General features: G+C 42.9%; 1 protein-coding gene across 1 annotated transcript in view; it reads left to right on the forward strand.

Annotated features, from left to right (window-relative positions):
• Positions 1 to 25,032, forward strand: part of TAOK3 (TAO kinase 3) — a 234,314-nt gene that overhangs the window by 153,954 nt on the left and 55,328 nt on the right. The window contains 1 exon segment of the mRNA XM_007490318.3: positions 14,064 to 14,198. Within this exon segment, the coding sequence (XP_007490380.2) occupies positions 14,064 to 14,198 (135 nt within the window).

Below are 25,032 nucleotides of genomic sequence, written 5' to 3' on the forward strand. Positions count from 1 at the left end.
CTCTTCTCCAAGCTAAACTCGTCAGTTTTTCAAAACGGGCATGAACTCAAGGCTACTCAGTGTTCAGCGTGCCCCTCCTTTAGAGGCCCTCCACATGAATCATGTCCTTCCTAAAGGGAGATACTCAGAACTGACCACAGTAGCCCAGATGTGGCCTGTGCAGGACAGAATATAGCAGGACAATCGTCTCCCTGCTCTCATATTCGGTCCCCCTACTAATGCAGCCTAAGATCATATTAGCTATTGGAACTTCGATCTTCACACAATGGACTTAATATTTGACTTGCATTCAATGAAAACATCCAAATATATTTTTAGATGAAAGACTATGTGTGTCCAAAGCAGAACTCCTCGCTCCTGGTTATTCTTCCTTCACCTGGTACATTTAAAATTGATTTTTTGAACCCTAGTTTAAGACTTTATATTTAGCCTATGCAATTTTCTCAGATTGGATTTGATCCAGTGTTCCAATCTATTGACACCTTTCTAGACTTTGACTTTCATCCAGTGTGTTCGTTCTCTCTCATAGCTTTATGCTGGCTTTAGTTCTTATAAACATACTACCTATACTTTTATCCTAATGATTTGTGAAAATGTTAAAACAGTATAGGACCAAGCAGGGGCACGCCAATGGAGACCTCCTTCCAAATTGATATAGAGCAATTAAATTAATAGCTACTCTTTGGGTCTGGCCTTTTTGCCAATTATGAACCAATCTACCTTTACCTTCAACTAACCCAGCCCTTTCTGCATCTTTGATGAGAATAGCATGAGAGAATGTATCAAATGCTCAGAGCTACTCCATCCTCTTGACCTACTCATCTAGCAACATGATCAAAAAAGGAAATGAGCTGCTTCTAACATGATCTGGTCTTGACACTTGGCAATCATCATTTCCTCTTCTAGATGTTTACGAACCCGTCTTTTAATATTTCCTCTTAAAATTTTTGACAGTCAAACTTGCTGGCCCATAGTTTATAGACTCTATTAACTTCCCTTTCTTTTCAAATCAGGACACTTGCCCTTCCCCAGTTCTTTCATCCATGCTCTACCATCTTTCAAATATCACTCAAGATTTCAATCCTATCATTACCTTAGTAGGTAGTAGGTGTATGGGGTTTTCAGAGAGGACTAATACCTCAGGGATGCTCATCTACCTTTGGTGTCCTCCTGTCATCCAGCTCTCAACTGTGGCTCCAAGAAACTATAGCATGGGTAGCAGCAGCTACAACCCAGTAAACCATCTTGGCAGATTGATTAAACCAGGCTGAGGGCAACTGAAAGGCCTCAAACCCATCAGTTAGGGATTTGTCTACCCAAAGCATGTGAAGACTTCCCCTGGTGGAATGAGTGGATGAGAACAATTTCTTCCAATGGCCATGAAGGCAACTGTGAATGCCTAGAATTTGATCAGATGGCAAAGGTGCATTCTTATTATCTTAATAGCTACCTTTGGTATCAACTCTCTATTGATCATTTCTGTATTTTCCTTTACAGTCTAAAACTCATTTACCTTAGCAAAGAAAATAATCAAAATAAGATAGGAGTCAACCTTTTCTGGATACATTGCTTTCTTGTGGTTCTCTTCCTACCAGTCTGATTACTCTTATCTCATATCTTATCCCTTTGCTGGATCAACACACCCTTGAACCACAATGACTCCTTCCTGGTCTCTTCTCCTTCCCTATACTCTCTTGGGAGATCTCACTGGCATCCACTGTTTGAACTACGTAGCCCAGTGACTGAAGGCCATTGTGCAGATGCACAAAGAAGAGATATTGGCTTTGGACTACATGAATGATGTGGGTTCAGATACCACCTCTGTCCTCTAATTATTGGTATGATCTTGAGTGAGGCATGCCATCTCTCTCTGCCTCTGTTTCCTCTTCTCTTAATGATGGAGTTGAACTGTCTTCTAAGGTCCCTTCCAGTCCCAACCCTGTGATGCTATGACCTATTCTTCAAGCTTCCATCTCTCCCCTATACTCCAATCCCATTTCACCAATGATTATTAGACATTTCCTCCTGGATAACCCCAAGGATATCTCAAACTCAGTATGTTCAAAACAACTCATTATCTTCCATTCACAAATTCTCCTGTCTTATTTTTTGTCTCTTTCTGCTAAAAAAGCACCACCATTTTTACTCTTACCCAGGTTTTTAGCCACGGTGTTCGAATTTACTCTTCCCTTCCTAGTCACTCACCCACCATATCAAATCAGTTCTTCTAGATTCTACCTTTCACCCTACTACCTCTTGCATCAATTCCTTTGTCACCACTCACATGGCCAACCCCTAATATCAGGCCTTCATCACTTTTCATCTAGCCTCTTTTTTTAAAAGAACCTTATGGGGGCATCTGGGTAACTCAGTGGATTGAAAGCCAGGTCTAGAGACGAGAGGTCCTAGGTTCAAATCTGGCCTCAGACACTTCCCAGCTATGTGACCCTGGGCAAGTCACTTAACCCCCATTACCTAGATCTTCTGCCTTGGAACTAATACACAGTATTGATTCTAAGACAGAAGGTAAGGGTTTTTTAAAAAATCAAAAGAACCTTGTCTTCTTCCTTGGAATTGATATAGTTGATTCCAAGGCAAAAGAGGGTAAGGAGCAGGCAATTAGCTTTATGACTTGCCCAGGGTCTTACAGCTAAGAAGAGTTAGAGACCAGATTTGAACCCAGGACTTTCTATCTCCAGACCTGGCTCTCTATCTACTGAGCCACCTTGCTGCCCCTACAATTGTCTCTTAATTGAGCTCTGGGCTTCTGATATTTCCTTTCTCCAATCCATCTTCCACACACTTGCCAGAATAATCCTGTATATATGATTGGCATTGAGAATGGTACTTCCATGAAGAGATTTGCCTATTCCAATGTAGTCACAAGATCTAAGAGTTGGAGCTAGAAGGGTCCTCAAATGTCTCCTTTTACCAAAAAGGAAACTTAGTTCCAAGGAGGTCAAGTGGCTATCCCTAAATCACACAGGTAGCAAGCATCAGAGATGGGATTTGAACTAAGGTCCTCAGACTCCAGAGCTGGTACATTTTTCACACCTAATATGACTTTTTCAGAAACATGTTTCCATTTGGAGTTGAACCAGGGACCTTTCACCTGCAAAGCAAATGTGTTAACCATTACATTTCAGAAATCCACTGGAATTTAAGAATAAAAATAATAGCAAGATAACGATAGTGAATTTTCTTCTCATTGGGATATCTGACCTCATACTCACAACCCTGAGGGAGGCGGAGTCTATATTGTATTAGCAACCAATCAACTTTGAGAAACGAGCCTCAGCTAAAGAGTTCATGCTACTCCTATTTTAGTAGGACATTTCCACTTTCCCAAAGTGTTAAGTAGGTCCATTAAAAATAATCTTGGCATCCAGATTTCATATTTCTCCTCCTAAAGCCCATGTCTTTTCACAAAAGTCTTTGCCAGACCCTAACATGAAAGCATGATGATTGGAGTCCAATCCATCCAAGCTAACAAAAGAAACTTCAGATTCTTCCATTTCCTCTTAGGTGGACCTTACCATGTTGCTTTTCCAGTCAAAAGAGAGGATTATCTTATAGAGAGAAGAGCCTGGTAGCCTTCCATAGCCATCTACCAATCAATATGTGCCATTCACATGGTAAATTTTGAGTCCATGTAGTTCATGATTCTGCACCATTGCCCCACTGATATGAAATGAATGTATACATAGAGAATAGCTGAATTTCAATATTAGCCTAAGCCAATAATGACTGGAAAGCCAAAGCAAATGATTACTGATGTTGGGCTTGGAGCTGGGAAGACCTTGGGTTCAAATCCCATGTTAGACACTTACTAGTTGTGTGACCTTGGGCAAGTTATTTTAACCTCTCTAGGCCTCAGTTTCTTTAAAATGAAGAGACAAGTCCCAAAGACCTCCAAGATCTCTTCAAGCTCTAGACTGATTATCCTATGATCTTGTGACCTACTTTACAACATTCTTATTGGAAAGGCAACTTGGATACCCTGACCCAGTACCCAGACACACATGTAAATTATTGTTATTCTTTCAGAATCAAAAATCTATTATCTATACTACTAATCCTTCAATGGATAGTCTAAAATTGCATTATATTAAAAGAATTAGCCTTTTATTGATTTCAGTATTCCTAAAAATCCCATATCTGTAAACTTTCTTTAGGAGCTATTTAGGTACAAATTGAGCAGATAATCAAAGCAATGACCAATATTTTTGCTTGGCTTATTCAGGGTAGTGAATGGAACAAATATGGGCTGGAGCCCAACCAAGGACCTGAGTTCAAGTCCCAGTAGTGCTTCTTACTCCCTGTGTGACTTTATACAAGGTCTGGGCCTCTCAGGTACCTCATCTGTAAAAATGAGAGGTTTAGACTCAAGAAGGTGAACCAGAAGGTACCTTCTAGATCTATGCTACAATGATGATTCTATCATAATGTTTTCTTTTAAAAAAAATACATTTTAAAAGATTTTCCATATTTCCATGGGGAGAAAAAGGAAATTGTTCTTGAGGGAATAAGATGTTCTAGTTTAATTTCAATGCTTCAATAAAAATAATTTTCACCGAATGGGGGATGCTTTGACTCTTTTTTCTAAGTTTTGCTGATGCCTTTTGCTTTTACATTGCAGTCATTTCCATTATAGCCATCACCACCTACTTACCCAATGATAAATCTACCTTCATTGCAAAGGAGAAATGGCTAAGCAAATACAAAGGACATATTGATTACCTTTGTTGATATATGTAACATTCCTTACTCATTATCCCTCCCATCCCAATCCCCAAATCTCTCTTCCAAAAAGGGGAAGATGTATTCCCTCATCTCTTCTCCAGGACCACATTGGTCATTAGAGTTACTAGCATTTGACTTCATGGTAGTTCCTTTTATTTACATTACTATCATCTTCATGTATTCATGTTCTCTTGGTTCTTCTGACTCTGCCTGCTTTTGATTCATTAGATGCTCTTTGGCTCAAGTTTGGCAAAAAAAAAAAAGTCAGTTACTCAGTGGCACCATGAGCTCATCAGTGTGAATACCCTCTTCTACAGTTCATCCATGCTACCCATCCTATGCAACCGGACTTACAGCCTTGCTCCTCTTAAATCCACCACAGTAGACCCACCCAATAGGCTTGGGACCTTCCTTGTAGTTCTCTTGACACTAAATGGACCTCATTGGTGCTCACAGGTTCTCCTCCAGTATTTCACACTTTCATTGCATGCCCCATGTACCTCATTTTCCATTGACTAGTTTTGATCATGGTTCTTCTGAGCCACTGGCAACGAATACCCAATTCAATTATTTTTTGGCAATTTATAGCTAAATTAATTTATTAATTAATCTTGTGTAATGGCTAGTAATCTTCATTTTAAAGCAATTTCTCTTACACGAGTTTAATGCCCTCCATAGGAGTTGGCAACTGTCGATTCTTCATCCCTCTTTATAATTCACCTTGTCTTTCCATTATCACTCAATCATTCCAATCTTTTTATTCATCACTTCTCTACAGTCCAGTCACACTGGCTTATTTACCATTTCTCACCCTTACCCATCCATCTCCCATCTCTATCCCTCTGCACTGGCTGTCTCCTCGACCTAGAATATGCTCCCTCCGCACTGCTGCCTTGTGAAAGCCTTCAAGACTCAGATCAAGCATCAGGTTTTTCAGGAAGCCTTTTCTGAGTCCCCCTCAGTTACTGCTCTAGTGCCTGCCCCACCAAGTTTACCCTGTATCGGCTCTGCATAGATTCTGTATATGCAGCTAGAAGGGACCTCAGTACCAGGCAGTTGAGCCAATTCCTTCATTGTACAAATCAGAAAAGCAAGGCTGAGAGAGTTCAAGAGTCTTAGGGTTCCACAACTAGTAAGTGGGTCAAAGAAAAGAGAATCAAAATTAAAGCTGAGGCAATTTTTCTTTCTACCTGGCTGATTATTCCATTTAAGATTCCTTTCCTGAATCAACATCCCCCTGAACCATGAGAATAACCCTTTCTGAGGAAGGTTTTGAACTCACATCTTTCTAACTCCAGATCCAATGCTTTATCTGCTCTATCTCCTAGCACTCCCTCCCCCTGAGGCAGAAAAGTAAGGTAGTTGGGACCTCACACTGCAGGTATTTTTCTACATCAGCTGAGGTTCATCACTCTTTACTCAAGATTTTGAATAACTCATTAAGCCAGCTTTCCAGCAGAGGGCCCTTGGCTTTTTGTTAAAAATGGAAGAACACTTGTGCATTTAATGGGTAAACAAAGACATTGTTAGGGCCTTTTGAGAAGTATGTGTTATTTCTAGAAGGTATTTTCCTTCTGCCTGTTAATAGTGTATTAAAGTCACCAAGAAGCCAAATCTTGGCCTTTAACTTGATTATAATATATGTAGTATATAGCGAAATGGTTTGGTTTTGATCTCTTTCCTCCTAGAATTCATGGGACTTATGAAATTCATTCTTTCAAAATTGATTATTTTGTGATTCTAGACTTTTTATTATCATCAGTATCAGGAGGGAACGTGACACTGACCTTCACTAGTCCATCATTAGACATAGAGCAAGAACTCCACTGAACTTTCAAAAGCAGCAAGGGATTTAGGTCAGGTGGCTATCATAGACTGGACCTCCATTTCTTCAATCTGTAAAATGAAGAGATTAGACTAAATGACCTGTGAGGACCCTTCCAACTATTATCCAATGACCATACATAATATAAAAATAAAGGATAGGCCAGCTATGTGCCTCAGTGAATAGAGAACCATGCCTGGAGTTGGGAGGACTTGGATTCAAATCTGGCCTCTCACTTCCTAGCTGTGTGACCCTAGGAAAGTCACATAACCCCAGTTGCCTAACCCTTACTGCTCTTCTGCCTTGGAACTGATATTAATTCTAAGGAAAAAGGTAAGAGGGGAGAGAGAGAGAAAGACAGACAGACAGACAGACAGAGGGAGAGAGAGAGAGAGAGAGAGAGAGAGAGAGAGAGAGAGAGAGAGATGGTCAGCTTGTGTCATCCACTGTTTTTTAGGATGGTTCACAACACACTGGAGGATCTATAGGAAATCTCAGATAAGAGTCACCCAGAATGGCAGGGCATGAATAGATTGTGATTTATACCCTTGAAAGGCATGCATACCTTGATGAGAACATAGGCATCAACTGGTCAAAACTAATGCTGATTTTTTTCCCCACATCTTAGGGCCTACTTTATAGGAGGTAACATGAAGAATGGCCGTCCTATACCATAAAGCACTATATAAACACAATCTAAATTTTTTCAGCTCTGTATAGCTTTCCATTTGTTTGTTTTTCTTCTACATTATTGACATCAATTATTAAACAGTATTAGACAAGATGGACACTGGCAGAACCTGTTTAATTCTCACCCTTCTTCCTCCTCAGTTCTTAAAAGGGAAATTTATTTAGCTAATTCCCAATCACCACCACTTCTTTAAAAAAATAATTAAACCTAATGCCATCATGACTAAGTTAGGCCCTGGAGAAAAAATGAGAAAATGTATCTCCTTCCTTTGCTAAAGTAGGAGACAACAGGTGTATATCATTGCCTACTGGTGGATAGGAAAGGGAGAATGAATAAATCTGTAAATGAAGATAATAGAATCCAAAAGGTTGGAATAACCATAGGAACTGGACCTGTGATTCCACAGCTATAAAGAACTCCCAAGATGAGGAGACCTTTTACCAGTGAAGGGAGGCACCTTCTCTGGAACTTTATAGCTTGAGAGAGTTTCCTAGAACATTGAGAAGTTGAGTGGCTTATCCAGAGACACAAAGCCAGACGTGGGCCTTGACCCCAGGCCTTTATGGTTCCAGAGGTTATTAGTCTTCTATGCATTATACCAGACCACTAAACGATATCAATAAATACATTTTTAAGAAACATTTTTAAACTCAACAAGTTTTTTTCTTAGTTCAATATACCCAAATGGAAAATACAATGCAAAGGAAAGGCTAAATCAAGATCTCAAAATCCAATACAAAGGCCACAACTAAAATTTTTTAAAAATGGGGCCACACTTCATTTGCATGTCACCTTCATTCCTGAAGGCAATACTAATCTCTGCATCATTCCAACTTAATAAATGTTCTGGGTACATGAGCACCTGCATTGGCCCTGACCAGGTATTAAATTGCACAATAGATAGCTAAGATCTATTTTGTAAGTTTACCTCAAATGGGAACCTTTTGTCTTCCCAAAGGGAGCTCATTTTAGTTTGCTTCATTCAAACCACTGTCATTTCCTCCATACAGTATTACCAGGTCTTATATGAAGACTAATAATCATAAAGAACTTGGGCATAGGAAGCAAAAAATAATCAGCTTTCAATAAGTTTTTTGTGCATTCATTTTCCAGTTGTTTCTGACTCTGTGATCCCATTGGCAAGGATCTTGGAGTACTTTACCATTTCCTTCTCTAGCTCATTTTATGAAGGAAAAAGCTGAGACAAAGAGGGTGAAGTAATTTGCCCAGGGTTAGACAGCCAGTAAGTGTTTGAGGCAGGATTTGAACCCAGGAAGCTAAGTCTTCCTGACTCCAATCTCAGCTCTTTGTGCACTAAGCCTGGAGTCAGGAAAACTGTGGCACAATGGAGTTAGAAGGGACTTTACAAGTCATCAAATGCAACCTCCTCCTCTTTCTTCAGAGCTAGGTATCCCCATCTCCCCCGGCTGGATGAGCAGCAGCCACACACTAGCCTGATCCCACTGCTAATTGGCACTACAGCTTTGACTTTCTCTTTTTCCAACCTGGGCCCTTTCTTGGGCAGCCTGTCGTCCACTCTCTGGAGTCTCGCCATATTTGTACCAGATTTAGTGCCCGTATTTGAGAGTCTTTAGTCTACTTCAGCTCATAACTTCTAAGCTTATGAAATCCAACCAGCCTAAACTGGCATCACAGCCTCAAAGATGAGGAAACTGAGGATTAGAAAAGCTAAGTGACTTTTTCTACAGTCACAGAGATATTTTGTGATAAAGTTGTATCCAATCAGGCCATAAGTCTAACGACATCTTTTATGCTGTTCCTCCAGCACAATTCTTCCTTGGTTGTATATTTTTGCCTACTCATTCCCATCAGGAATTTCTCCATTGCCCTTTGGGTGACATTCAACTTTCATTCTTCAGAGACTATAACATTCCATAATTTGCAACCATATGCCATTTCCAAAAGAATATTCATTTAACAAGTATTTGAGATTATTAAAAGGACTATAACTTCCCCAAAACAATCCAATCCACTGGCCTCCATACATCTAATTCTGAACCCCACTTATCATATATTAAATAAGATCCTATATTTAAAAGGACATTCAATTTCTAGAAGAACCCATTGAAAAGAAAACGGCTCCTCTACTACAGTTGCATTGGATTTCTTTCCCTTTTGTGGTCTTATATAGTTCTATATTTTTTAACCCTTACCTTCTATCTTAGAATCAAGACTGTGTAATGGTTCCAAAGCAGAAGAGAGGTAAGAGCTAGGCAATGGGGGGGGTTAAGTGACTTGCCCAGGGTCACATAGCTAGGAAGTGTCTGAGACCAGATTTGGACTCCCATCTCAAGGCCTAGTTCTCAATCCACTAAATCACCCAGAAGCCCTCTGTATAATATATTCTTTTGAAATCCTTAGATGTTAAATTTAGTTGAGGAGTCAGTCTCAGAAATTAAAAGCATAAGAGGGAAATTTTTTCTTTTAATGGAAAGCAAAGAAATATATTGTTTGCATTCATTCCTTAAAGTAAGTGATATTTAGTGCTTATATGTTTTCTGAGTTTCAAATTAGGGGGCATCTGGGTAACTCAGTGGATTGAGAGCCAGGCCTAGAGATAGGAAATCCTAGGTTCAAATCTGGCCTCAGACACTTCCTAGCTGTGTGATCCTGGGCAAGTCATTTAATCCCTAGTGTCTCACCCTACTGCTCTGCTGCCTTGGACCCAATATATAGTATTGATTCTAAGATGAAAGGTGAGAGTTGTGGGTTGTTTTTTTTAAAGGAAAGGAAAAAAAATGCCTTCACCCCTTTTCCCTGAAAAAAATCGCACACAACAGCTATTTGGCTAGGGATATTTTTCATTCTTATGGAAATATGAGTTGGAGTATTAACTTTTTTACCATATAAAGTTCTATTTTCTTTGACTTGAGTAAATGTGCAAATCTAGCATCTAGTGTGCCTTTGAATTTGATACAAAGTGATTTATTTTCATAGATGAGTGATAAGTAACTAAATCTAAAGAGTATGCAGGACTACGAACTTTTTTTTCCCACTGACTTAAGGACAAGCTCAATATTTTAGTTTGGAATGCCAAAGATTAACTGCAAACTTAGTTCTGTGGTCATATCTATGATTTAAGAGATAGTATGGTTTAATAAAAAAAAAAGTGCTAGACTAGACTAGAGTGAGCTCATATCAGCCCTCCTGAGTTATCTACATAGCCAGCCTTTATCACTCTACTGTCCATCATCAACCACCTCTACTTGGATATCATAGACATCTCGTGGTTAACATATCTGAAACAGAACTCATAATCTCATGAAATTCACCCATCTTCCTAATTTCCCTATTTACACTGAAGACACTACCATCCTTTCAGTCAATCTAGTTTGCTAACTCAGAATTATTCTTGATTTTTCCCTTTCTTCTCTTCCCTTCCCTCTATTTGTATCTAGGTGTCATCTTATCATTATTGTTCCCTCAATATCTCTGCCATGTCTCCTCTCCCTTCACCTAACCACCAGTCTTAACATGGGCCTTCATCCACTATCTCCTGGAAAATATTCCCATAACTTCTTATTTCATTTCCCAACATTCAGTCTCTCTTTTCTCCAATCATCTACCACACAGGCAGCAAAATAATCTCCATAAAACACAATGCTGACCTTGTTTATTAATCCCCTGCTCAAGATATTTCTATAGTTCCCTTTTGCTCCCAAGATATGATTCAAACTCTTCTGTTTCTCAATTAAAGCCCTACCTAATCTGGTTCCAATATATTTTGCTGATTTCCTGGGCTAATCAAATCAGCCAACATGAACCTCCATCTCACTCCTGCCTCCCTGGCCACAGATTCATGTTTGGAATGCTCTCTCCTCATCTCTACTTCTTAGAATCTCAAACTCCCTTCAAGGTTCCATTCAAGGGCCACCACCCACATGAGGTCTTTCCTGATCATCCCAATTGTGCATCCTTTCCTGCCTCTCACCATGCCTACATGTATTTTTTTTATTAATTCAGTATTCACTCATCTACCTGTATGTCCTTACTCCATAGAAGAATATAAGCTGCTCAAGGTCAGAAACTTTTTCTTTTTTGTCTTTCTATCCCTGGCTCCTAGCACAAAACATAGTATATAGATAGTGCTTAATAAATCCTTGTTGAATTGAATTGGAAGGTCCCAGTCCTAAAATCCCATCGTCCTCAATTATTTCATTTTGAAACTCGGCTACTGCCACATACTTTTGGTTCTGCTTTTGCTAAGAAGCACCAAAAATGCTGAAAACCAACCCACATGGAGATTAAGACTTGTCAGAATTTTTTATACTATCACACGCTTCCAGACCTGGTCTCTTTTTCACTTTTGAATTCATGGCATATAGAAGCATCTTGACTTCTCACCAAAGACCTTGATATTGGAGGAATGAAATTCAAATGTTGAGACCTTTAAAAATATAATTTCTCAGGGGCAGCTAGGTAGCTCAGTGGATTGAGAGACAGGCCTAGAAACAGAAGGTCTTGGGTTCAAATATGACCTCAGATCCTTCCTAGGTGTGTGACCCTCAGCAATTCATTTAACTCCCATTCCCTAGCTCTTGTTGCTCTTCTTCCTTGGAACCAAAACACAGTATTGATTCTAAGATAGAAGATAAGGGTTTAAAAAAAAGATTATGATTTCTCAGGGGCAGCTAAGTGGCTCAGTAGGTTGAGAACCAAGCTTAGAGACAGGAGATCTTAGGTTCAAATCTGGCCTCAGATCCTTCCTAGGTATGTGACCCTCAGCAAGTCATTTAACCCCCATTCCCTAGCTCTTGTTGCTCATCTTCCATGGAACCAATACACAGTATTGAGTCTCAGATATAACGTTAAGGTTTTTTAAAAACCATATAATCTCATAATTCATCATCATAAAAGATATATATATATATATATCATATAATCTCAAGAGCTGGAATATGGATGTGGTTGGATCCACCTTCTACCTCTCTAGCTTCTGGAACCAATGTAGGAGCCTCTTCACCCAACACAGTGCCTAGGACATAGCAAAAAATAAGTGCTTATTAAAAATGATCATGATAAAGTAAAGAAGAAAAAATTTTTAATGATCGGGAAGATGTTGAAGAAGAAGAAGAAGAAGAAGAAGAAGAAGAAGAAGAAGAAGAAGAAGAAGATGATGATGATGATGATGATGAAGATGATGTAGGGCAAGGCACCAAGTCTAAAAATGTCCCCAATGGTTCCCTGGGGCCATTTAGGTTGACCCTCCAACCATATTTCATGGAAAAGTTCCAAAATGTCCATCAAGAAGCCACTCTTTCACAGCCAGTGTTATTGCACATAGCAGCAGTGCTGATCCACCCAGTAATGAGACAAACCCTAATGCAGCAAATGCTCAGGAGTTGGTGGGAGAGCTCCCCATGGGAACCCAGCTATGGGGGGGGGGGGAAGGGGGCAGGATATCCGGCTGAATGAGGACACATGGATGGAATCTCAAGCTCTGGCGTTGGCATCCACACCTTGGACGCCAGAGATTTCACTCTCCATCCCATCCATGTGTGGACTCCACAAGACACCTGAGCCACGTTCCAATGGGGGACACCCTCCACCCCTTCCGAAATGGGATCTTATTCCTTGGCCTCGTGATCAAGGGAACTCATTAAATAAAACTCTGTCCCTAGTCCTGACAGAATATAGAACAGGAAACTTCTCGCAGATGGTCCCTCCAGAAGCCCCGGGGCAGCAGCAGGACGAGAACGTTGTCTCCTTCCCCCACCCCCACCCCCACGTCGAGCATGTGCTATTTTCGAATCCCCCGTGGCCGCACGTGGCTCGGAGCATTGAACGATTATAGAATCTTCTCGTTTGTAGGGTTAGCCTCCCGTGGCCCCGCAGAAAGATGCTCTCTTAGCCGGGTCCCCTTGGAAACCATCCGCTCCCTCCCCACCGCCGAAGACATCTCCCTGGCGAGGAAGAGGGATGCGTTATTCTTCATTCTAGGGACGGCTACCTTTTCCGGGAGGGCTCCAATCAGAGCGCCTCCCCCCTCCTCTCTCAGGATCAGATGTTCCAATTCCACCACCACCCCCCATACTCTAGTGACCGTGCCCATTCCGAGTGGGGGCGGGGGGCGAATCTCGGAGAGTGGCGTTCCATTCCGACTGTGCATCTGTCTCTTTAAATATAAAAAAAAAAAAATCCTTTCCGAAGCTAGAGAGAGAAGGTACTAGAACTGTGTCCGATCATGACTGGAAAGCAGGATCCCTCCTCAGTGCCTGCCGAGTCCTCCCAGCACCAGAGACAGAGGCGGCTGAGTACCAGCCTGAGCAGCGGGCTGTAGGCAGGACAGACAGTGATGCCACCCGAGCCGCCGCCGTCTCACAGAGGAGCCGCCTGAGAGAAGAGCTCCTGCGAGGGGATGAGGCAGAGGCTCGCTTGTATGTTAAAAGCCGCCAGCATCCTCCGTAGTAGGCTCGGACATGACATTTTTAAAGGGAGCCTCTGGTCGCAGCGTCTTAAGCAGACGGTCTTAAGGCATCTGTGCGTTGGCTCGGCTTTCGCATCCCTCCTTCCTTGGGCATTGATGTAATTCTGGAGGCAAAGGGGGAAAAAATCCTGCCAGGGATTCCGAAGGCATCCCACTAGCGATCAGCTGACATTTCTAACTGAAGGCTGCAATGTGTTCCTTATTCATTTTGTACTGTGGGAGCTGCGGGGACTAGCCGACAGCTAAACTATGCATTTCAAACAGCCGTGTTTGTGCAGAAAGAGGGGTGAAAGAGAGGCGGCCGGCAAGGGAAGAGCAGAGCTGGACTTTCTCCTTGTTTTTATCCATTTCTGCAGGATCATGTATTCATAAGGGATGAGGTGGGCCACAGGGATTCCAGGCCTGAACTGCGGCCTACCCAGTCAGTCCAGAGTCAGGCCCTCCACTACCGGAACCGAGAGCGCTTTGCTACTATCAAATCAGCATCTTTGGTAAGCAGACACCCCTCTGCCCATCTTCTCCTTCCCTCCCCTCCTCCCCATCCCTCAGCCCCTCTCTCTCTCTCCCTGAGCCTCTCTCCCTCTTTCATGGGTGGGGAAAAGGAGGCTAGAATAAGGGGTGGGTTTTTTTTTTCTCCTAATAATTGTTTTAATTTCTAAAAAAAAAAAATCTGTTGGCATAGCAACTGTATTTTAGCTTGGTATGTGACATGGAGGAAAAAAACCTTTGTGTGTGTGTGTGTGTGTGTGTGTGTGTGTGTGTGTGTGTGTGATCAGTCTCTGCCATATGTGCTGAATAAAATGCCTTTGGGGTGAAGTTGGTCCCCTCTCAGATTTTCTAAAAAGCCATTTGCCTTTTCATTCAGTGGAATAATAGCAAGGAAATGATGCTTTTTTTTAGAGGCGGATGTACATGTGTGCAGCGTACAGTGTTGCTTTGGTATACGTGCATGTGTGGGGCTATGTATGTATTTTAAACCCACCGAACCAAATGCCAAATTGGGGGGGGGGGATTTTATTATATATATATATATATTTTTTTTTTTTTTTAAATCAGCGATGGCCAGTGCATCCGATTGCAGAAAAGGAGACACTTGCTCCCCAGGGTCGGATGGCTGGCTCTTATGGTTCATTCATTCATTTATTTATTGCAACAGCGCTATCAGCTGTATTTCTCCATTTTAACCCCTTCTCCAATTTCCTGGGAGCAGTAATGCACGAAGGGCTTTGTAGGGAGGGATTGGGGTGGTTACCAAGGCAGAGAGACGGGGCCGGGTTCCTCAGCATTTTTACTATTGCAAATGTGATTGCTGGATGCCCTTGTAGTAAGAAAAGGGGTGTGTGCTGGAAGAGTTAGTTTTCAAGCCTCCTCCCCTAACCTCCCTCCCCCCCACCCCCCGCACGCGTGCGCACACACACACACACTCACACACACACACTCACACACGTACTCCCATCATCCGAGCCCTGACATGGGAAACTATTTAATCCCCTGTCTTGGATTCAGGGCTCTGAAAGGGAGAATTATAAATCATGAGATCTGTTCCCCAAATTGATGCTAGAGGTCACATGGGTGAGAAGAGTTGGTGTCCACTGCTTGGCTATCAGACTTAGAACCCATGATGACATCATCTGAGGCCGACCCAGAAATTACCGTTTTTCTTGTCCTTTTTAAAAGACCGGATTCCCCACCCTGATTTTATCCTCAGCTCCAGGGGCTCTGGAAATTGGCAGTGGTTCTTCTAGTAAAGATGCTTGTGTGTGTGTGTGTGTGTGTGTGTGTGTGTGTGTGTGTGTGTGTGTGTGTGTGTGTGTGTAGGATTTCCTCCTTATGTGTGTCTCAGAAACCCTATTCAGCAGGTAATTTTTCCCTGAAAAAACAGGCTCTGTGCTATTTTTTAAATGTCCGATGTATTGATTACTAATGAATGGAAAGCATTTCAGACATGATGCTTTGGGGCCTCTGAAAATAGTCACAAAATTGTCCGTTAAATAACAATCATTTTAATAATCATACCATGCTCTCCAAAAGGTAGGATGTCATTATTTGTTTAAAAAATTACTCACCGGAGAACCTTCCCCTTCGAATCCCATTCATTTTCTAAACCAGAGAAGAAATAACAAATGGCTACCGAGTACCATCTTATCCCAAACAGATACTGAATCGAAAACTGACATCACACTACCTGAAATGATTTTTTTTCCCCCTTTGAGAAGAGTTACATTTTCATTTCACGGGCCTTGCTCAAATTCCCACATGATATATTTATGGCCTGCCTTAGCTCCCAGTCAGATAGTACTACTATCACCCCTGTTCGCTCTCCAGCTCACTCACGTTTCTGAACTCACCCATGGAGGCTTCCTTCCTCGGTCAGCCTTCTTCTCTATGACAATGAGTCCTCTTCCTCCCATATATCTCTGCCCCTGCTTTCCAGGCTAGGGCGCCAGAAGCCCTCTGGAATTCTCTTTCTTTGTGATTCTTTCCCAGTGGCACTGTTGACAAGATTTTGATTTGCTGAAAGTTCTCCTGCCTCAGTACCTAGTGCCAGGGAGAGTAACGGATGGGCTACTGCTCTAGCAAGATGAAGGACTCAGCCCCAAAGAGGTTATTTGTTTAGAAAGGGTCACTTCCCTTTGTTGTTTTGTGTTGGGGGTCATGGTCGGATTGGTTTGAGTTTATATGAGGTCGGTGTTTCCTAGGAGGAAGAAATGAGTGGGCGTGAGTAGTAATGATGGTGTCTGGCCAACGTTCTCCATCTAGACCAATCGGATACCTACTAGGGAGAAGTTGTAGGTGGTTTGGGTTTTTTTGGGAAACCCAGGCCTTCAAACATGTCAAACCCTTACAACGTGGGGTACCCTTCTGTGCCTTCTTAACTGTTGTAGTCTTTGAAAGATGAATTCCAGGAAGGACCTCAAAATGAGGACAAGAGAGCGTCCCTTTCATAGGACATCATGGGTCTTCGTTCAAGCAAAAGTAGCATAAATATTCGGGTTATTGGAAAATCAGAATGAGCCAGCTGATAATCAATTCTCAGCCTATTAAAAAAAATGACATCAACACCTTAATTGAGTGATTGTTAAAACCTACGATGAGTGGTACATACTAAATTGATAGTTTAGGAAGGAGGAGAAGGAATCCAGGAGAATGTGTTACGTGTAGACTAGAGAAAAGGGAAATGGAATAATAGAAAAAATGCTAAATTGGGGAGCAAAAAGAGCCAAATACATAGCCAACCCCTAGCTCTCTCACTTATTTACTCTTTGTATGACCTTAGTCATTTCCCCTCACCAGGCCTCAGTTTCTTTATCTGTAAAATATTTGGATTAAGTTAATTTTAGGTTGATTCCGGCACTGAATCCTTTTGATCCTAATTATTTAACATAATTTAAAGCCACAAAAATTGGCAGAAACTTTAACCAACTCAACTTTCCTCAGGATAAATCTTTGCTTGCCAAGAGCACATGGCCTTTTGCAATATTGAAAAATCTTAAAATAATGGTGTATTTTCTCCTATTTCATATATTTCCCTCAGTGACGTAGTTTCTGATCGAAGGGAACAGAAAGATGAATATCTGTAGACTTTTGCTTTCTAATTTATGATTTTGGGCCCCTTGAAATGGAGGGTTTTCACTATTGTATGAAATGGGACATTGCAGTTGTGAAAAGAATCACATAGCACCAGAAGAAACTTTCTGAGAGCTTCAGAATCTATCCTTTTTTCTCCCAAACGTTCATGGAGCAAGGCCTGTGAAATGGAAACAGAGCTAGAAGGAAGATCATCCACTTCATTTTACAGAGAAATAAACTGAGGCCTAGAGAAAATGAATCACCCAAGGCCATCCAAATTAATAAGTGGTCAAGCTGGGATTTGAACTCAGGCCCTGCCACTCCCATGTTCAGCTTTCTTTCTGTCATACAGTAACATATCCTCTAGACTCTACTTTGAAAAGTTAGGAAAAACAAGAACATCTTAGGGAATCTTTCCTAGTTGGGCCCCTATCTTTTCTGACTTTCCAAGGTTTCTTAATCAATGGCAGATTCATTAGGATAGAAAAGGAGTCTGGGAGTGCCAAGACTGACCCACCTGCCCTTCCCTCTTACTGTTGGTCCTTGCTGGCCTTTAGCGATGGAGTATTTTGATAGCAGGGACCCCTGAGAAAGGTTCAACTGTTGCTTCATCTAACATGACTTCCTTTTAAAATTTCGCAATGCCATAAATTCTTGCTATGAGTGGACATTTGCATCTAAAGCAACAAAGGACACAGCTATTTGTCTCAGAGTTGTTGGAAGGCTCATGCAAAGCACTCTGTAAACCTTAGAGTGCTCTATAAGCATCTACATCTATATATGTGTACATACCCAAACATATATGTATACACCAAAAAAAGATGTATGTCTATATACACACGTATGTTTGCATGGAGAAAGGGAGAGTTTTTTAAACATTTTAACATAAATTATTCCATTAGCATGAAAATCTTCATTGTGAAAATTCTCTTCCCCTGATGCAGATCAGTGACTCTCCTCTAAAGTATTAAATAATTATCCAGGTCCCAAAAGGGCCTTCTGGCTGGTTACATCAGAAACCGGACTTGAACTCGGGCCTTCCTGCCTTTAGCGACACTGTCTACCCTTTGGGTCAGAAATTCTAATAACGATCATGATTAGAAGAGTAAGAACCCTAGAACTCAGGGCGCCTAGGAAAGGATGTAAGAAAGAGGTAAACAGACTGCATTGGGGAGGAAGTCCTTACTAAGCACATCACTGTGGTTGTGGTCATTCAGTTGTTTCAGTCACGTCTGCCTCTTTGTGACCCCATTTGGGGTTTTCTTGGCAAAGATCCTGGAGTGGTTTGCCATTTCCCTTCTCCAGTTCGTTTTTCAAATGGAGAAATTGAGGCAAACAGAGGCCAAGTGACTTGCCCAGGGTCTGAGAGCACATTTAAACTCAATTCCTCCTGATTGGACTCAAGTCCAGGCATTCACTGTGGTAGGAAAATCCATAAGCAAATTCAACTTTATATGAAGTACTAAAATGACAACTCAGGGCTGACTATGACCAATGCAGAAGCTCCAGGGCTTCCGATGGCCTCGAGGATAAAATACCAGCTCCTCTGCTTTGGTTTTTAAAACTCTTCATAGTCAATCTGGTTCCAGCCCAAATTTCCATCTTCTTTCCCAGTATTTCCTCTCAAACCCTTCCTCTTCCAGACTAGCCTACTCGCCCTTCCCAGCATATGACATTTCACCTCCATGAGCCTTTCCATAGGCTGTCCGCCATGCCTCGAATGCAGTCCCTCCTAACCTTCGCCTCTTGGAATCTTAACTTTGCTTCAAGACTCAGCTAGTATGTCCTGGGCAAAGCTTTTCCTAATCCTCTAAGTCCTTAGTGACCCATGTCCTGAAATTGTTTGGTTTTTTTTTGGCATTTTCTTATCTGGGGACAATTTATTCTGTCCCCTTCCCCCCACCCAAGAAGCTAAGCTTTTAGAAGGCAAACAATATTTCATTTTTATCTTGGAATCCCTAGAGCCTAACCCTAGAACCTGCCTCATCTCTAAGTAAGAGTTGAAAAGGTTGAATGAATGAATCAATCAATGAGTTAATGAATGAATGAAGACCCTAGAAAAGAGCCCTTGACTTTGGAACCAGAGGATCTAAGTTCAAATCCCACCTCTGACACCTGTGTAACCTTTCAAGTTACTTGAACAAGTGACTTGACAACAAGTCACTTCACTTTCCTAAGGGTTGGTTTTCCTTATCTGTAAAATGAATGGGTTGGACTAGAGAGCCTCTGAGGACCCTCCCAGCTCTAGATCAGGGATTAGGAGAGAGGAGACCCCTTTGAGTGTCTACAGTCATCATGGTGACATTTATGGTCCGAGAGTAAGCCAGGAGCTTTCTTCACAACAGACCAGTAAAACAGGAAATGCCAGATGACTTAGGATCTCCACAGCTAGGGACCCAAGGTTGAGAGGGGTCAGTCAAAGCTAGACCTTTCCCACCTCAAAAGTCAATTATGCCCAGTGGATAGAGCACCAGGCCTGGGGTCAAGAGACTGGTCCTAGATACCTCCCAGCTTTGTGACCCTGGGCAAGTCACTTAATCCCATTTACCTAGAGTTGTTACTGAGACCAAAGGTGAAGGGGGTTTTGTGGGTTGGGTTTGTTTTAAGTCAGGTACTGCCCTTTCCATGTTGCCCCTTGGAAAATTCATTAGAAGATCCCAAAGTAGCAGCATCCTTTAAGTGATGTAACACGGAGCTTTGGGGGACACCAAGTTGGGTCCTCCATTCTCGGCCAGCTCTCCTCGAAGCGACCCTTTCCCAAACCCCATCCCAGGGCTCTCTTCTGTCCAACGAGTGTATCCGCAGTTCTCCAGGCTGCTGGCTTCTTGGCAGTCTTAAGGGAGCACAGACAGGTTTTCCAAACAGCCTTTCTATGGGCTCTCAGAGCTGCCTGTTATCAGTCACAACTCACAGCCAGGAGAGCCAGTGCCACACGTGTTCCCCACCACCGCCGCCTCCCCTGGTGCCCAAAGAGTAAAAATCTGTCTTGTGCCAAGAGGTGACTCATCGTCTTTTGATGAACTTTGCATAGGACTCGTTTCTTCTAAGTATTTAAGCGGCTCTGTTCTTTATACCCATTACTTTTATTCTTACAAAGACTTAATCTGGAGAGCTGGCTTTAATGGTTTAGGATACTAATAATAGCTAGCATTGATGGAGTTCTTTAAAGCAATTCACAACCTTATCTCATTTTATTCTCACCTTGGGAGATCAATGCTATTGTTATCCCATTTTTATAGGTGAGTAAACTGAGGCTGAGGGAAGCTGAATTACTTGTCCAGGGTCTCATAGGCAGTAAGTCTCTGCAGCTGAATTTGAACTCAGTTCTTTTTGACTACAAGTCCAACATGATACTACCTAGCTGCCTAAGAGATGCATGATCATCAATCATGCTCCTTCTTGTTCAAGAAGCTATTTATTATCCTTTTTTTTTAAACCCTCACCATCCAACTTAGAATCAATACTCTCTACTGATTTCAAGGCAAAATAGTGGTAAAGACTTGGCAATGGGGGTTACAACTCCCTCATTTTATTTTATTTATTTATTTTAAACCCTCGCCTTCCATCTTAGTATCAATACTCTGCATTGGTTTCAAGGCAGAAGAGCGATAAGGGTCAGACAATAGGGATTAAGTGAATTTCCCAGAGTCCCACAGGCAGAAGTAGCTTGAGATCAGATTGGAACCCAGGATCTCCCATCTCTAGGCCTGACTCTCAATCCACTGAATCACCTAGCTGTCCCCTATCCTTTTATAATAGACTGTAATCCCCTTGAGGACAGGCTTCTTTTTTTTTCTGTCTTTGAAGATCCAGGACCTCAGGTATTCCTGGCTTAAGTGAATACTTAATTAATGCTTGTTGAATGCCTGTATACATGTATGAATGAATGAATGAATGAATGAGCGAATGGCAGCTTTGCTTGGACTTGTTGATGTGGTTTGTGTTGATGTGACTTCAGCCCAGAGATGGAGCTGATGGAAGGTTTTATGTGAATAAGATGGGAAGGCTGTAGAATTGTATACTGGAATCCAGGAAGACCTGAGCTCCTCTGCCCCCTCAGCTACTTACTCATTGAGTGATCCTGGGGAAGTTCCATCCCCTCCCTGGCCCTTGGTTTCCTCATTTAGAAGCTGAGTGGATTAGACTCGGTGACCTCTAGGGCCCTTCCAGTTCTAACTGGAGTCAGAGAGTTGGAAGAGTTCTCCAATGCCAACAAGTCCAACAGTCCCTCTCCCCCCACCTTTCACAGATATAAAGCCCAGTAGCGGGTTCTCTTGGAGAATTGTGATGGGGTAGAAAATGATGGAAGCACCAAGATTTTCTTCCTTGTCTCTGAACGTTTCCTCCCCCCACGCCCCAAACCCCCAGCACTTTTTATTCTCTCCATCTACGTCTTGTTTACCTGTAATTGGCAGCATCTCTCCTGACAATCACCCAGAAAATGGCGGCCAGTGGCACAGCTCCCATGGAAGAGGGAGCCCCAGGGGTTAGGGTTTGAAAAGTCCCCAAGAATCCTGTTAGGCCACATTTTTCAAAAAAAAAAACAACCCTCACTGCTTTTGTGGAAGTCGCGACAACCACCATTGCTAGGAATGTATATCATTTTTAGACTTGCAGTTTTTCCTCTTCTTTCTTAGCTCTTAAAACTCGGGCAGACTGAGAGCCACAGGGCTGAGCTGGGGTGAGGGGTTAGAGAAAGAAGGATAGTTAGCTTCCCATCCAAAAGAGCTTCCTTTAGCAATTAGAGCTGTCCAATCAAGGCATCCACCAGCATGTAGTTGGTGCCCACGATATGCCAGGCACTGGAGTACCAAGGTAGAAATGATGCAGTCTCTGCCCTCAAGGAGTTCCCCTTCTAGCAGGGAAAACAACATGTGTGTGTATCTGTGTTTATATTTATACAATTGTGTAGGTGTATAGAATATTGATGCAAGGTGGTTTAGGAAGAGAAGATGCCTACAACCATTGGCTTTAGAGAAGGGGAGGGGTACGTAGTGCTTCCAGTGTGCCAGGCACTGTGCCAAGTTCTCTCTATAAATATTCTCTCATTTGCTCTTCACAATAACCTTGGGTGATAGATATTATTATGATCCCATTTTACAGCTGAAGAAACTGAGGCAAAGAGAGGTCAAGCTGGGAGTTAGGACCTGAAGTACCATGTATAAGGATGAGTAATAAGGCCAATTTGACTGCCTTGTAGAATACCCAGAGGAGAAAAATGTAGAATAAGGTAAATTAGGGCCACATTGCAAGGCCAAAGAGAAGAGTAGATATTTACCCTTAGAGATGATTGGAAATTACTACCGTTTATTGAGTAAGGAATGGGATAAGGGGTGGCTAGGTTGCTCAATGCTTAGAGCACAGGCTTGGAGATGGGAGGTCTTTGGTTCAAGTGTGGCCCCAGTCACTTCCTAGCTGGGTGACCCTGGGCAAGTCACTTAACCCTAATTGCCTGGCCCTTACTGCCCTTCTGCTTTGAACCAATATTAGCATAAATTCTAAGACAGGAGGTAAGGGTTTAAAAAAGAAAAAATGGAATGGGATAACTTGAAAATTAGTGAGTTGCCCTCCACTGGTGAAAACTGGTTGCCTTCAGGCCAAGGATCAATATCTCGGAATCTTGAAGAAACGCCTTCTGTACGAGGCAGTGGTCAGGCCCAATGACTTCCCAAGCCCTAGTCTGTGCTTCCACTGTCCTCAAGCTCTGCCATCTTTGGGTGGTGGCTTTGCTTCCATTCTTTCATGACGGGACGCCATCGTTCCCTTCTGCCTTGGCGACCTGCTAGCCAAGAACCCAAGGAAAGTCGTGCTCTTAAGACGTCCCATTCCCGAAAGCCAACCAAGCTGCATCGAGCGCCCCTGTCTTCTCTGGGGCTGCTGGTTGGTTATTTCATCCTCACGATGACTCGATAGCAAGCCGTGACCTCTGAATTCAGGGGGAATTCCTATCTTCCAGAAGGGCTTTCTTCTCATTAAATTCCCCTGGCTTTCACGAGGCTCCTCTCACCTCGGGGCCATCCACTTTTCCCTCTCGAAGATCAGTGTTTTCTATGGGCTCCAGTCTAAGTTGTTAGAGTTGGGGTTCATTTGGTTCCTCAGACTTAGGGGTAGTGGGTTGGGCCTTTTATTTCAAGGTAAATCCAAATTGAGCCAGAGACATGCTTGGGACTCTCTGTCCTTGGGGCAAGAGGCAGGAGAGACAACTGCCATTCGGGACAGGAGGATGGAGGGCAAGTCACCCAGCCTCCCTCAGTTTCTTCATCTGTAAAACGAAAGGATTGGCCTCAGTGGTCTCTGCTATGCCTTAAAGTCCTAGAGCCATGATAATGAAATATGGCAGCCACGTGGCTTTTTGTAGTCACTATTATGGCATCTCCTATTTGTATAGCGGTGTAAGGAATCCTCTCCTCAAGCCATCCAACGAGCATTTAATAAACATTCATTGTAGACTATACCAGGCACTGGGGATATGATGGCAAGATTAAAACACAGGGCCTGTCCTCAAGGAGTTTACTTTCTACAGAAGAGACGGAACTTATGAACCAATGAGGAGATTCGTGATGATCTAAGGAGGGAGAAAGAATGAATACTTTAAAGGATGAAAAGAGGCTTCACTTAGGAGGTGGCCCATGAGCTGAGCCTTGGAGGAAGCAAAGCATGTCAGAGGGAAGGGTAAAGAGGGAGGACGAGAGGCAACCAGGGCAGAGTCGTGGATTTGGAAGATTGGGTCAGAGCAAATGAGCCAAATCTGACCCCTGACGCTTCCTAGCTGTGTGACCCTGGGCAAGTCACTTGCCCCCAGTTGCCTAGCCTTTGCCCTTCTGTCTTGGAATTGATACTAACACAGAAGGCAAGGGTTAAAAAGAAGATTATTTGGGTAACTGCATGGAAGGTGATTTGGTGAGAGGAGAGCCTGGAAGGCAGAAGTCCAATGAGGAAGCTGTTGCTGTCGTCTAAATGAGAGATTCTGAGTGCCCGAGCCTTGGCTGTGCTATTGGAAACCGAGGGTGTCGGGGATCAATAAGGCTTAGATATTCATTAGATACCGCAGGTCAGGCAGAGGAAAACAGAGAGGGCCATGCCAGCGCCTGAGCCTGAGTGCCTAGAAGGGGGGCACTGCCCCAAGAGAATGGGGAAGCGTACAGAAAAGCTGGGTTTCCGCAGGGATGGAGGGCAGCGAGTTCTCTGTTGGACAAGTGGAGCCCGAGATGTTTCGAGGACCTCCAGGCGGAGATGTCTGGGAGGCAGTCAGTGACCTAGGGCCGAAGCTCAGGGCACAGGGGGGCTCCGAGTAAGCTGGCAGAGCCCATAAACTCCAATGTGCTCCCCAGGAGTTGTACCGTAGACAGAGAAACAGGACAGCCTTGTTTCAGGGCACGCAGCCAAGGACACCAGGAAGGAGCGGTCAGACAGGTGGGGGGAGAAGCGGGGCAGAGCAGTGCCAGGAAGCAGGCGCTGGTCAACGGAGCCCAAAAGTGCACAAGGGTCAAGAAGGCCATTGGACTGATCCATTCGGGAGGTCTCCGGACACTTTGCCCAGTGTCGTTCCGGCCGGACAGCAAGTAGGAAGGCAGTTTGCAAATGGTGGAGAAATGAAGGGTGGACGTGTCGGCTAGGACTACGGAATACTTTTTCTAAGAGTTGGCTGGGAAAGAGAAGAGAGCTTCCTATTTTAAGCAAGTGTTTTTGCTAACTAGGTGCTAATTAGTTGCGTTCAGAATGGCAGGTGTGGGAGGGGGGAAGCTCTGGTGTCAC

This window comes from Monodelphis domestica, chromosome 3 (genome assembly GCF_027887165.1).
Source record: "Monodelphis domestica isolate mMonDom1 chromosome 3, mMonDom1.pri, whole genome shotgun sequence".
NCBI classification, from domain to species: Eukaryota; Metazoa; Chordata; class Mammalia; order Didelphimorphia; family Didelphidae; genus Monodelphis; species Monodelphis domestica.